This window comes from Apaloderma vittatum, unplaced genomic scaffold (genome assembly GCF_000703405.1).
Source record: "Apaloderma vittatum isolate BGI_N311 unplaced genomic scaffold, ASM70340v1 scaffold21278, whole genome shotgun sequence".
In the NCBI taxonomy this organism is placed as follows: domain Eukaryota; kingdom Metazoa; phylum Chordata; class Aves; order Trogoniformes; family Trogonidae; genus Apaloderma; species Apaloderma vittatum.
This window is the reverse complement of record NW_009729311.1, coordinates 24,881-39,357: the sequence shown is the minus strand read 5'-3', so window position 1 is coordinate 39,357 and position 14,477 is coordinate 24,881. Positions and strand designations below refer to the sequence as shown.

Genomic DNA, 14,477 nt, shown 5'->3' with positions numbered 1-14,477 from the left:
GGGTCCCATCAGGATATGTCCAGCGGTTGTCCTTGCTGGGAAATCTTTATTTGACAAAGGAATTGACATGAAGATAATTCGGGACAGGCAGTATCTATGCTAGTTCTATCCAGTGGTTCGAAAAAAGAGATTTGCACTTGCTTTTTGGAATTAAATAAGGACTTACGGCAATTTGCACCAGGTGAGGAGCTGCCACAGATATGTAGAATTCGAATTAAAAGTGTGGAATTCAGTGTGAAGTTCTGAATCTGCTAAAGCTGGACTTTAAGAATTTGCTTCTGGCATCTGGACTCCTGGCTCTTGTGGGGAAGCAAACCTGCAGCCTAGCAGTCCCACAGCCTACACAAATCCTTCAGCTGATCAACCTCTTGTGGGAACGGGGAGCAATTTCTTCCTGTTTTGATGACATTGATCATGTCTTTCTGGTTTCACTCTGGTTTAGACAGAGGATCATCCGGTGTAAATTGTGCTGCCACCACTTAGCACCCTCTGCTCTTTATTCACAGCTGGGCAGCACTTCTCCAAGATGACCTATCAGGACTGACACAGTCAAGGATTGTGAAATCATGGGCATCATAGCTTGGCCACGGTTGTCCCCTTCAAAGGATGCTATTTCTTGGACATGGCACACCCTGCACTCATCTCAGTTCTTGTCTTGCAGTTCAGACATGCTCTACTTTAGCAGGCAGAACTGGTTGGGTTCGAATTCTTATGTGAGCTTTGTGCTCACAGGTGTCCTGACAGCTGGCTGGGCTTGCAGAGTGGTTTTATGAGGGCAACAGTTTTTCTCCTGCCGAGCTTTCATTTTGCCAGTATGGTAATATTAACCCAGGTCCTAATCCCAAGCCCACTGTTTCCCTTCCCAGATCAGAATGAACTCTACTGGTGTGAACACTTCTGTAGTGGTTCCTGCATACCTGCTGAGTGCCATGCTGACAGGCAGCTGCATGTTATGGCCTGCTCCCCTTTAGCAGCAGCATTCCCAGCCCCTGTAGCCATCACCCCAGCTGTGTGCCTGCCCGAGTCACCCTGAGACCTTTCCCAGGGCTGTGCTGCAGCATGGACATGGTGCCGTTTAGCTTAAACACAGGCATTCCCTCCATCACTCATATCCTCATTCCTCCTTTAGCCCCTGCAAGATTAATGTCATTTTGTGTACTTGGCACTGAACTCTTCAGTGTATGCACAGGCTCTCCTGAACTGCTAGGACATCCTTCTGGCTCCAGATTTTACAGATTTTTTACATCTGCACTGCAGAAGTAGCAGGGGAGTAAGTTAAGCACATCCTGCTCTGGTTTCTGGCCACACTGTTGGACAAGAGTTTGGGTTCAACCTGTCCCTGATGCAGGTTGAACTTAGGAGCAGGCAGACTGGACTATAGTATCCTTTGCCCCAGGCATGCAGATCTAACCCCTGGATGTCTGTTCTCCAGTAAGGAGGTTCATGGGAATTTAAGTCCCTTCCAATGGTGATGACTGGGGACATGGTGACTTTCCCTTCTGTGACAGTTTGCCTGATGAAAAAATCAAATGTTTCATAAGTTAGCCTGAAAAATGCTGAGGAACATACCCCATTAGTAAGGAAAGAAAGGAAAAGTGAGAAAATGGGAATGTAAGCACCACATGCTGATGTATTAACACATGAATACAGCTTGTAAATCCTTTAGTTCCTAACAGTGGAAATACTTTATTTACATACTGCCATGCAAAAAAAAGACAAAGGAAATGGTTGCAGGCTCAGCACTGTCGGTGGGAGTCCTGCAGAAAGCCATGTTAGCGCAAGTGCTGGTACTCAGCATGCTATTAGTGCCAGTGGGGCTCCCTACCAGAAAAGAAATCTTTGCTTGCTGTCGTGCAGATGAACCACTGTCTGCTTCGACCAGCTTTCATTCAGTCATTTCAGTCATTCACCAGGTTTCACCCATGGTTTGTGGCAGGTGTTCCTTGCCTCATTTAAACCAGGGCCAAGAATCATAAGCAGCTCACTTCATTTTCCTACTGTCAAAGGCATCAGAGTGGGTAATGGAAAACTCTTGGGATTTTCAAGACTTCTTTCCTGGGGCCAGAGACCCCATAACAAACATTTTCTCTGGTTCAAAACAGTGACGAGCTTTGCTGCAGACTGCACTGTTGCACCCTGTGCAGTGCTGAGTCTTCTCACTTTGCATTGGCCCTGGATACATCATCCCCTGCTGCTCTTATCAGCACCATTTTTTTTCCCACTTATATCTAGATTTCTAAGCACTAAAAAAAAATTTCAAAGCCATGTAGACAAATGCAATTATGACTCACATTAAGGCAGAGATGTGGTGTCACTTACACACATTTCTGACCTTTTAAATGCAGTGACTGCAAGCAGGTTGTTGCAATGTGCCCAGCTACATGCACACAAGCCGCTTGTCACCTGCTGGATGTCCCGTGCTGGTAGAAGAGGGAAAGACTTAGCTCTTAAGACAAAGAAGACTTTCAGTTATCTGTCTCAGACGTATGTAAGACTTGCAGTTAAAGTGGAAGCTTTTGGTTTAAGGTCCGTGTTTTCACTCTGGAAACTTAATTAGCTGTTACTTTCCCATTATAGCTTCTATTCATCATCCCTTTTCTTTAACGGAGCATCTAATTTCTAAAGGTATGAAACACTTAGCTTTATACACCAGATAAGGTAAGGGCGATTGCTTCTGGGGACAGGTTAGGAAGCACTGACAGAGAAGGCAGGGGACTTCATCAAGGTCAAAAACGAGGTCTATGCTAAACCAGCATAGTGCAGCACCTTGATCCCTGGCACTTTAACCTATGATCAGCGTCTTTCTGGAGAACATTTATAGTTGCATAACAGAGAGATCGCCTGGTGATTTCTAAGCATTAGCTCTCTTGGGTGTATGCGCTTCACTGGGGGGTTTTGGCTCAGATTCACAACTGTACTGTGATGAAGACAGACTAGCCAGCTCAGCTGCAGTAACTGCCCATGTCTGCACGCTGATCCTGTTCTTTCTTACTGCTCTAAGCTGCAGTGGACCATCTCCCCCCCCCCGTGGACTTAGAGGTCACACACATGCGAGCTACTGCAGATGAGCTGATGTCGAGTAACTGGAAAAGCTGGGAACTGGCTCATGTTCCTGAGCTCTGGTTCTTTCGTGACAGCTAGAATGTTTCAGGTTACCTGTGGATCTTGTAACTGTTATCGATCTATGGAAAATTCAGCTTTCTCTGTCAATATTTTTATGAAATGGTAAAGAGACTATAAGCACAGCCTGACGAAATTGCGTTCACGTTACGAAGAAGAGACCTACAGAGAGCGGAGATGAGCAGTGGCTCCCGGGGCAGCCTCAGTGTCCCATCAAGCACACTCTACCCCAGCGTCCTCGCTATGGGAGCAGTTGTGCACACCCCAGTCGGGCTTCGAACACTGCATGATTGAATATTCGTTCCCACTGCAGTTCACATTATCAAGCCAAATTTTTCCAGTGCCTTTGGAAGATGAATTAAACAAACAAACAAACAAACAAAAACAAAACAAAGAATTGTTGGAAAAAAGAAAGAGGTATATACATTTTTTTCCCAGAGGCCCCATGTGCATAGAAGGCATGTGTTGTGTTGTACAGTTGGCTTGTTGGAAATCAAGCCTTGGGCACAGTTCAAGCAGTGCTTGACATACAGCTTCCTCATCCTGAGGAGAGTGAACTGCCCCTTTGAAAAGATCCTCTTTCCTCTCCTGCTACTTGTGTAGAGGACCTTGCTGTGGTGTTTTCTGGGGGTGCATAACCTCCTATGCCAGGCGTTGGGAAGTGAGAAGCTGTTAAAGACTCACCTGCTGTGGCTGTGAAGGCAGAGATTGCACGGTTGTATCCTAGCATTCGGCAGACCACCGTGGCATCTTTGGTGTCCCAGTCATCATCACATATTGTTCCCCAGGTTCCTTCATGGTAGATTTCCACGCGACCCCTCCTGCCTCCTCCTGCGATTCTTATCCAATTTGCAGCACCCACTGACAGTTGAGAGGAGAAGAAAATATCTCTATTGGTCATACAAGCATGAGGAAAAGAACACGTTGGAAGATAGGAGCAGTGACTGCCCAAGCCAGATGAACATTCCCATCTCCACAGCTGGAGCTTCCATGGGACCAGAAGTTACTGGCAGCTCAAATCCAAACAATTCAAGGCCCTTTCCTGGGTCTGGAGACGCCAGACTGCAGCTCAGAGCATGAACCCCTTGGTTTTGGTAGCTGTGCTGCGGCTTAGTGTGCACAGCGGTGGACACTGGGCTTGATCTCAGGTAGCTTTGATGTCAGAAGGCAAGTGAGAAAAAAAGAAGTAAATGCCAAATACCTTCTCCTTTTTCACCTTTGCTCCCTTTCACACCTGAGGAACCTGTTCAAAAAAAACCCAAACAGATATTTGTCAGCTATTTTGGGGGGAACCTGGTTATTAACATTTTCTGAATGTGTGAGTCAGAGATATGAGGGCTCTGTCCCCTTGTGGAATGGACACCCTGAAGTGACCGAAGGTATGTAAAAGAAACATCGCAAGAGTAGGATAACATAGAGCAAATTCTTCTTAACGTGTGACCCAAGAAAAGGTCTACTTACAAAGTCCCATCCATTAACTTGAGGGAAACGCATCTTATTCCCACTACTACCTGTAACAAGACATCTCTGATAGCCTTTGGGCTCTCCAGAAGCAGGTATGACATCTCCCAAAGTACTCGCGGGAAGATCTACATCATGGAGTTTGCTCTATAGGTGTTGCCATGGGACAGCAGAAAGCCACTCCCAACAGTCCTCCACATTTCTCTGCAGCATCCTGATCTTGAAAGCAGGGATGTTTGAAAAAAACCAACGAGCTCTTCCCCTAAATCCACCTCCACAAAGCATACATTGCCATCCCCATCTGGGGAGTGAGAGATGAGACATGATTAAGAAAATCTAAGGCATCTCTTTACTTGCATATCTTTTAGCACAACTTCCAAGGTGTAAATGTGACACTCTGCACATTCTTCTTCTGGGAAGACTGATCTGTCTCTGTAAATGTGCCCCATAGCAGCATGTGCCAGTCTGTGATGTATTGTCCCAAATCCAAATGTGCCATCAGCTCCACAGACCCCGTGACATACAGCCTTACCATAGTCTCCCTTGGCTCCTTTTACTCCTGGTTCTCCTTTTGGACCTTGACTGCCATAATCACCCTTGCTTCCTTTCTGACCAGTTAGGCCTTGGATGCCTGGGTGGAAAGCAAAAGAGTCATCGCTTTTGTCCCTCCCCAAAGAAACATGACAAGCATTTCACAGTGATGCAGAGAAGTGGAACATGGCGTTTACAGTGCTTTGCATCATCAGAATAAGTCATGCTGTCAAACAAGGGTTTACCTTGTGGTCCCTTGTCTCCCTTCTCTCCCTTTTGCCCTGGAATACCTAAGATCATCAAAACAAACAAAAATTTGTAAGATGGATATTTATACATTTTTAAAAGCTTATGCAAACTAGTATTTATGATGCATTTCAACTCATCTAGTTTAGCTGTCTACACTATAAACATCTATTTCTGAAGCAGGTGTCTTATTTCCCACTATATTCAGCACAGATCATGTCAATAAGGAGAATACAGGCAGTGGAAAATCATCTTCTCCCAGAGCAGATAAACTTCTGGTCATTTATTTAATATCCTAAACTCCACTGATGGGATAGGGACTCTCCCTCCAGGTGGGTCTTCACTGACCTTAGAGAGAGCCCAGATATGTAAATTTAGGTGTATCAGACATACGCATGTACCTAATATTAGGCTAGGTGACTCCCATCTCTATCATCCAGGTATCAGTTGATCAAGAAGGGTGAAGCACTTGGACCTTTGGCACCTCCTGATGAAGGTTAGCAGTTATGTGCACTACATAAATTCAGGTTTAAAAGGTTGAGTCAAGAGAAATACACTGGAATAAGCTTGTACTGAAGAACATAACGCTATCGTTTTGGTGCCTGGGACAGAGAGGTAGGCTTCTTCAGATGGAAGGTCAGAGAAGAGGCCTAGGTTATGTGCTCTAAGCTGACATCTGAAGATACCTCTTCCTGCAGTGTTACAGAGGATGCCAAGACAAATGCTTGCTAGTGAATACCCTTTCCCAACAGATTTACTGTCAATAAAATTTGTCTTTATCTCCAGGGTAGGGAGGTTGTTGTTTGGTTCATCTTGAGCTGCTGCTTTGTTTGTACATTTTCTACTTATACAAAAATGCAGGCAACACCACCTCATGCATGTTAGAGATGGTTGAAACAACCCCTCCAGTGAGTAGGTAGCCCCAAAGCAGTTGGGCAGAGGCTCGGACACACCAGGGCATCCTGGAATATGTTGATGCTCCAAGAACAGAACAAAACCAATCTCCTCCTTTCTGTTGCAGATCCCTTTTGAGTGTCTGCATATTGTGTGTTGTTGACCATAAACCTGTATTTTCCTGTACCTGGTTCTCCTTTGTTTCCCTTTTCACCTCTGAGTCCTGCAATGCCTTGTATTCCTAAAATGACAAATAAATCAGTGAGACTGAAGCCATGACACAAAGGGAGACCAGAGTAGGAGGTCAGTGAGTTATAGGTTTGAGTAGCATTGTACCTGGACTACCACTGGGCCCTTGGTCTCCCTTCTCCCCTTTCTGACCAGCTCTTCCGTCGAGGCCAGGAATTCCTGCAGGTCCATGTTGTCCGGTTGCGCCTTGAGGTTGAGCAAAAGCAGTGCATGTGGAATGTAACACAATATAGGACGGAGAAGAAAAAGAAAGATACCTTGGTCACCAGTCTCTGCTCTGTACAGATTTGGTTGACTCTATGAAGGCAAAACAAACACTGAGTATCTCTGAATTACAGTCCTTGCCTGGCAGCAAGTGATGGTGTGAAGTGAAAGGCTGTATGGACCCAGGTCCTTGGAGACTCTCAACCTTGAGAGGCACAAGTGCTTTTCTAAGAGAGCCACCAATTTCTGCCCTTGTGTGTGCACATGTCAGGAAGGAGGACCTGTCCCTCTGTGGTACAGGACCCTTCCTTCCCTCTCACTCTCCTGCACAGTGAGTGGGGTCCAGATGAGACAGCCAAGGCTGTAGGATGGGTTTGCACAGCACTGACAGGATTTCTTCATCTAACCATCATCTTCTCTTACCTATGCTAGGATCTAGCCTGGCTGCATTTTTTCTTGTCATGAAGTAGCATCATATCTCTTGTCATGAAGCAGCATCATATCTCTTGTCATGAAGCAGCATCATATCTCTAGAAGAAACTGCACCTTCTGTACTGCTTACCTGCCTCTCCTTTCTGTCCCGGACGTCCAGGCTCCCCCTTGCTACCTGTAACAACATCCTAGCATCAGTGCTAATGGGGCTTAGGCAAATGCTTGAGCCAGGGCAGCCCTCCACCACGCCACGCATGTGCTGGTGGGGGCCTGCACTGGGTCCTATGCGCTTACCATTGAAACCCGGCAGTCCCGGGACTCCCTGCTGTCCCTGAGGACCCGTGGATCCACGAGGCCCAGGGTTTCCTTGCTTGCCCATTTCGCCTTTCTGTCCTTGGAGACCTATAAAAGAGCAGAGCACACATGTATAAATTTTTTAAAACCCCAAAAAACAACAAAAGCACCTCAAGAGTCTGTCTGTGCCACTTCTGGCTCTGCTCGACTGTATGGCCAGATGTTTGACCTGCCGTTAAAGGCTTGTGGTGGTGCCATGACACCTCTCCAGCCTGTTCTCCAAACTATCCCTACCACTAGAATGTTTTTTTTAGTTAAATACCTCTTACTGCAGTTTGAACCCTTCCCTTCTAGCCACAGTATAGATGGAGGACAGGATATTCCGCTCTGGTGCTTCCAGGGAATTATCACATCTTCTCTTAGCCTTCTCTTCTCTGGACAGGTGACCAGCGTGTTCCAAAAGACTGTCATCACCTTTTCACTCTAGAATTATCTCAAACCCTTCACCTTCTATCATTCTTTTCTGGAGCAACTTGTGCTAATGAGTGCTCTGGAACTTGTGGGATCTGATGGAAGAGCTGGAGAAGATCTAATCAACCTGTCTAACTGTCCTCCCTGGGCTGCACCACACACACCTTCTGCTTGCTTTTGCTATTCTGCTTTCAGCCTTTCCTCTATGGGTGCAGCCTATGTGAGACCACTGAGTAACAGCCTACTAATGCACGGTAGGTGGGAGAAGCATGATGCATATACTCTTCTACTTAAAGTGTATTAAAGTCAGGCTTATGTAAAATACAAAGTTCTCAAAAATAGGTTTTTGTAAAGTGAGGACTAATATCCTCATGCTTGTGCGTATAAATTACATTGTACTATTTTACACCATGAAAATCCTACAGCAAACATTGCTGCTTTAATCGGGGATAGGCTGATAATTGAATACCTGTGGCTTTCATTAGACAAAGTTCATTCCATAAAGAGACTTCTACTGTACAGAGTCAACAATTTGCGTGTCTCCTTGCTCCAGCCCTCCTCTGGGAGCTTTGCTGGAGCATAATACGAAATTAAATCCCTTCAGATCAGGTCGAGTGTCTTGTTCATTTGCTTCCTCATTGACTGGCAAGCCACTCTCAGGGCTACTTGGATTTTCATGAACTATCTGACCTATGAGAAGTCATTCTGGTGTTTTGTGTAGAATGAGTTCAAACAGGAATATGTGGGAGAATCTTAAAAACGTTGAGATAGTGAAGAGGTCTTAAATTAAACCCCCATCCCTCCTTTTTCTCCTGTCACCATTTGGGCCAGCAGTACCAGGATCTCTTCTGATCCCCTTCACACCCTGTAGCCCACTTAAGCCTTCAAGGACAACACCACTTTCCGGATGCTTCATCAGATGTTGTGTCTAGTGAGTGCCAGCAGCAGTCCAGACAGCTCAGTTGTGGGCACGAGCCAAACTCTGCTCTCCGTGTACTTGAGAGTGGGACTGGTGGCACTGGGGAACTGGTTCACTGTGACTGGTGCATATTGACTTCTAAAATAAGAATTTTTCCCAGCTAAATTTTACTTTTGTTCGTATTAGTTTTACATAGGTTTATTTCTTTCAACTCCAATGACATTTCTACTGACTTACACCTTGACTGAGGACAAGATTGCCTATAAAATCATCCATAAAGCCACTTTATGTTCATCCACAGAAGCAATTAAGGTGTCAGAAAAGCCTTACCTTGGATTCCTTGTTCTCCCTTTGTCCCCGGTGGTCCCTGTAGCCCTGATATGTAAAATACATATATCAGCTGACACACATCATCTATTCACAGTAATGGCTGAGAAGAAGAGATGAATTTTTCAATCACCCTTTGTGCATGTGCTTTTGGTCACTGCTGAGGCCAATCTTCTGCTGGCAGGGACCAGCACAAGCACTTGAGTCAACTCTGTCAAGCTCAGCTGAGTGTGTGGCTGGGCAGGGTCCAGCTGTCCTCCAGCCAAGCTCAGCTTGTGGAGACCTTTGGGGAGAGCTTTCCTGAAAATGTACTAAACTATTGGGCTCAGATGTGTAATAACAGTGCTTGGCAGAAGGTGCTATTTCAGTGTTGTGAGTGCAGCCAGGAAGATATGAAAACATGATTTAAAAAAAATGTATTATGTATTTTCTTCTTCAGAACAGCTGATTAATGTAGCCAAGAACTAGAGATGGATGAGATACAGACGTGACCTAACAAGGGTTGTATCTTAGATCATCATCATAGGATCACAGAAATTCTGGTTTCTCTGGCCATTGCTAGTACAACCTCTGCTCAAAGTAGAGCCAATATGAGATCTGGACTTGCTGCATCCTCACAGTCTCGAGACATTCATCTCCTGCAGCATGTGTAGTTCTACCCAAACCCTGCAGGTACCCAGGGCAGCAGCTTGTGTGTAGCTGTGGAGAAGAGCACTCACACCCAGTTCATTCCTTAGTTTGTAGGGTTGTTCCCCTAGACACAGGGTGGGGAAGGTCCCAAATCTGTCAATGTTTTTAATATGGACTGTTCAGCTGGGGCCCTATAGAGCAGGGATTCGAGAGGTGTCCTTGATTTGTCGTAGAGTGAGATGTACAGCAGGACTTGCTATGTCTGTGGCAGAAAGCTTAGATATCTGCTGGCCACGGAATGCACATAAACCCTCTCACTGGTCCTTTCTTTTCTCACATGGAGATTTGGGACACATTGCAGGTAATGACCATCACCCCTGAGCTTTTCTGGTGGGGTAGCAGTGAGGAGGCAGAGTCAAAGTGCTCCTCCATGGTGGTCATTGACCTCTGTGGGAGCACTTGGCAAGACAAGGCTCCCAGGGGATCAGTCAAAAGGTGCAGCAGGTCTCCTCATGGCCAGGACACTGGGTGTCTGCACACTGGGGAGGATCTGGGTTAAGATAGAAATCTCAAATCCTCACTTCAGGTCTCTCAAGGGGAAAACAGATAAAGAGGAAAAGTTTCTTACGGCTCATTTACCAACGTACCTCGTGGACCAGGATCTCCTTTGGGTCCAGGAGGCCCTGAAATAAATATTTAATGGATATTTTTCAGTAGTCAGCACTCAGTGAGGAACATACCAGCATGGCATTGATATGCTTGAGATCTGGACTGAAGATAACACCCTTTCAGAGAGCACCCAGGGCAAGTCTACAAGTTATGAGAGGGGAAAACAACCCAGAGCTCCATATGAAGCTGCAGGTGAATTTGGGGGGGGGCCGCAGAGGGACGTGCTCTAGTTTCTCCAGGTGCTCCTAGTTCCCCAGCCAAGGCATCTGAAGCCAATATCCAACCCTGGGCACTGAGGTCTCACTGACTGGCAGGAAGACCAAATCTTGCCCGAGTCATTTTTTCATTTGAACAAGGATTTTGGCACAGCTTTGCCAGTGGTGCAGAGGAACCAGCTCTCTCCATGGTATAGCCAGCATGAAGAAATGGAGCCATACCTGCAACCAAGGTGATATTGTTCATCATCATCATCAGGTTTTCATTGCTGTTTTTAATTATGGTGATTTCCTCTTCTAAGCTTCTCCTCCAGTATTCTTCATGTCCCATGTGCTCAGAGAGAGAGTTTTTCTCTGAAAGCAGTTTGTCAGCGAAGGAGCTTTCCAGAATCTCTTCTGTATAGGAGGTATTTTGTCCTTGCAATTTCAATATCTCTCTCTGCATCATAAACACTGAGGAAACAAAAGGCCCATGCAGTGAATATTCCCTGCCCAATCCAGCTGGGAAATGCCTGTTTGGCAACGCAGCTCCTTGGCACCCATGGAGAACACCCGGTGGAGTTAAACACCACCACTGTTTGACCCAGGGAGATGGCTTTCCTGTGCCAGTCCTTGCTGCAGCCAGGAGCCCCTTTGCAAATGCAAAGCACATATACAGGGTGGGGGAATGGTTTCCTGCAGCCGTGGCTTTGAGGGGCAGTGTGTGGACGAGGGTCTGCGCCCCCTCAGAGGATTTTTACCTATGTGCTCATGCCCACTTGCCCGTGCCCCCAAGAGCACCCAGCAAATCTGTCTTTTGATGTCAAGCCCACAGTAAGGTTGCAGTGTTACCTTTGTATACTAAGAGACCCTGGCCAACTGTCAGCAGCAGCAGGTAGATGACGAGGACTGTCCGAGCACAGCATGTGGACGGCTTTCTTTGTATTTGAGGCTCTAAACATCAACAGAAGTAGAACCATCGAATCATAGAAGAGTTTTGGCTGGAAAAGGCCTCCAAGATCATCGAGTCCAACCTTTGTCCCAGCCCTGTCAATACCACTAAACCATGTCCTTCAACATCTACCCATCTCTTAAACACCTCCAGGGATGGTGACTCAGCCACCTCCCTGGGCAGCCTGTTCCAATGCCTGACAACCCTCTCAGTAAAGAAATTCTTCCTAATATCCAACCTGAACCTCCCCTGGGACAAATTAAGGCCCTTTCCCCTTGTCCTGTCACTCTCACTAGGGAGGACAGATCAAACCCTACCTCGCTACACCCTCCTTTCAAGTAGTTGTAGAGAGCAATAAGATCTCCACTCAATCTCCATAGGGTAGACATTCCCTCACATCTCTCGCTACAAACTCTGCTCAATTCAGGCTTGGCTATAACTGGTTTTTTTATGGCAGTGTTTTCCAGGGATGGGGAGCAGCAAGGTCCCTCTGCGAGGCTTCTAGGTCTTGCAGGCAAGGCAGGCTGGGCACTCTGCTTCACTTTACCATCTTTTCCTTAGCCAATTTAACCACCTCACTTCCTTCAAGATTTAACTCAGCCTTTAACAGTATGAATGTGGTAATTCTCCCCTTTCTGCATCAATAAACTCTGTTTCCATCATGTTTAGTTGTCTTGTTCAAAGAAGGTTTCTCAAAGCATATGCCCTCTCCAGACAGAGCACCACATACATGCGATCCCAGCACTGACGCATGTATGCATCCAAACAAAAGAAAAATCAATAATAACCTCAACTGCAGAACAGATGAAAACAAGTTGTAACATTTAAAACAAACTCTCACCAGCAAGTGTAAAATAAATAAACTGCTTTGTCAAATTTTGGCCTTTAGGGAGAAAAAAAAATTCCAGAAGCACTAATAACTTCTTCAGACACTCAAGAAGTTACTCTTAATTAGTTTTTTTTTGCAGTAATGTAATCAGTTTAAAGTCTTAGTTTTAAAAGAGTACAATGATTTAATTAATTTTACAATAGAATGGTTTAGTCAGCAATGAAGTATTTATATTCAGCTTAAAATTCATAAACTTACATTTTTTTATTGGATCTGGTGTTTTCATTATCACAACTATTAAGACATGAAAGTTTTACTGAGTGAAATTAGGCATTTTCTAAAACAGGAGAAGGAATTTTTTCTGATGCTCAGCAACAGCTTTGGGATAGAAAGGAGATTTTCACGTATTTCTCTCTTTAAATAACAATTTGTTTACTAGTAAAATCACTGTAAAAAACATTTAATATGCGGTATAAATACAATATTTCATTTTTATCTGCTACTTACTTCATAGACCAGATAAAATCTATATCAATCCACCATTTAATAAAAAAAAAAAACCTTACCACTTATCTGAAAGGTTGTGGTGGCAGCTGAGGCAAACCCAATCTTGTCTGAAATGCTGAAAGTGCTCATATCACTCAAATTTCCATCTTCCCCTAATCCGTCTTTAATTTTCATGACAGATTTCTTGTGGCTAACCTAAAGCTTTGTCAGATTATGGACAATAGAGAGCTGAAGGGGCTTCCTATCTGCCTCGTGATTTGATATGCTTTCTGATATGCTTTTCCTATCTGCTCAGTTTTTATAGACTTGTGAGAACTCTGATGTGGTAATTTGAATAGTTCCTCAAAAAATCCCACAGCTAAGATATTCAGCTGCTCTTGTGTGCTCACTTGCAGACACCGTGTCCATGGAGCCTTGGGCAGGATCCTGCAAGAGGTTCAACCTTGAGTTATTCAATATCTCCGCACTTTAGCTATGTTGAGCATGAGGTGGCTATTTTGCTCCTAACACAAGAAACCTCCTTACATAACCAAGAAGATCTCAGATTCAGTGTTAACTTGGAGACCCATCCCCTGGGAGAGAAGGTAAAGCACTGCATGGTAGCAAAAAACGTATTAACTGTCACCAAGATAACAACTTAGTAATGGTGCGTGACTAAAATGCAAGGAGGGAAAGAATTGGGAGGAATTGCAAAGACAAGAGAATGATGGTGGGAGCAGAAATGCTGAAGTCCAAATGGTTTTGGGATGCCATGCACAAGAACCACTTGCAGCCTCCTTGCTGAGGCTCTCTCCAGCCTCTGCTTCCTCCCTGACCCATTTTTCACACCCATGGGCATATCTCCTGCCACCTCACCACTTCTCTGCTCATGCCCAGTAAAACTCACCCCTGCTCACCTCGCCATGACATTTGGCCTATTGGCATCTGGGGCGGATTCTGTTTTTGTAAAACAAAGTGACTCACCCAAGCCCACAGGTGAGAGCTGTTCGTAGGCACCGGATAGAGCCCTCTGCACCCACGCTCCTGCTGCCATGTCCTGTCCTCTCCGGGGCGCAGGGCAGGCCCCATCAGAGGGTCTTCTCCTGGGCTGTGGGTCCATGCTCATCGGAGGGTCTGCTGAATCCTCGTGGTTTTGTGTGGCCATGGAAGAAAGCGTGGTGTAAGCTTCAGGTAGATGTGAGCTGGAAATCCACACCCTGATGGCCCAGTGCAGAATGAAGCCCTCTGTTCTGCACCTGATACATAGATCTCTTAAAGGCTTAAACCAAAAATATCTGGGGATTTTTAAATCCACTTCTGCATTCTCCTTTCAAACATGCTTGTGCAGCTGTGACTTGGTTCGGCACGAGCAAGGGGAAGAGGAGTCCTCTATTATCATGTGTTCTGCTACACACTGCATAGAAATTGGGATAATTTGCTTCATTGTGAAGGGGTCAGATAGCCCCTTGAGTTAGAGTGGCTTGAGAGGTTACCACCGATCAGCTGAGTCATAGTGACTACCCTGTTGTGGCGTAACATCCCCACTGGAAGGAAAGGCTTGTATCCAGA

At 45.5% G+C, this 14,477-nt stretch overlaps 1 protein-coding gene across 1 annotated transcript; it reads right to left on the bottom strand.

The window, feature by feature from the left end:
* Positions 1–3,333: 3,333 nt before the first annotated feature.
* On the bottom strand, positions 3,334–13,103 carry MARCO (macrophage receptor with collagenous structure). Its single transcript, XM_009874391.1, has 15 exons — positions 12,989–13,103; positions 11,494–11,595; positions 10,885–11,115; positions 10,426–10,461; positions 9,152–9,196; positions 8,722–8,784; positions 7,432–7,539; positions 7,268–7,312; positions 6,589–6,687; positions 6,440–6,493; positions 5,358–5,402; positions 5,114–5,212; positions 4,322–4,363; positions 3,805–3,981; positions 3,334–3,464 (listed from the first exon to the last, which is right to left on the bottom strand). Exons 1-15 carry the CDS (start codon positions 13,101–13,103, stop codon positions 3,334–3,336), a joined length of 1,392 nt encoding a protein of 463 aa, XP_009872693.1.
* Positions 13,104–14,477: the final 1,374 nt, after the last annotated feature.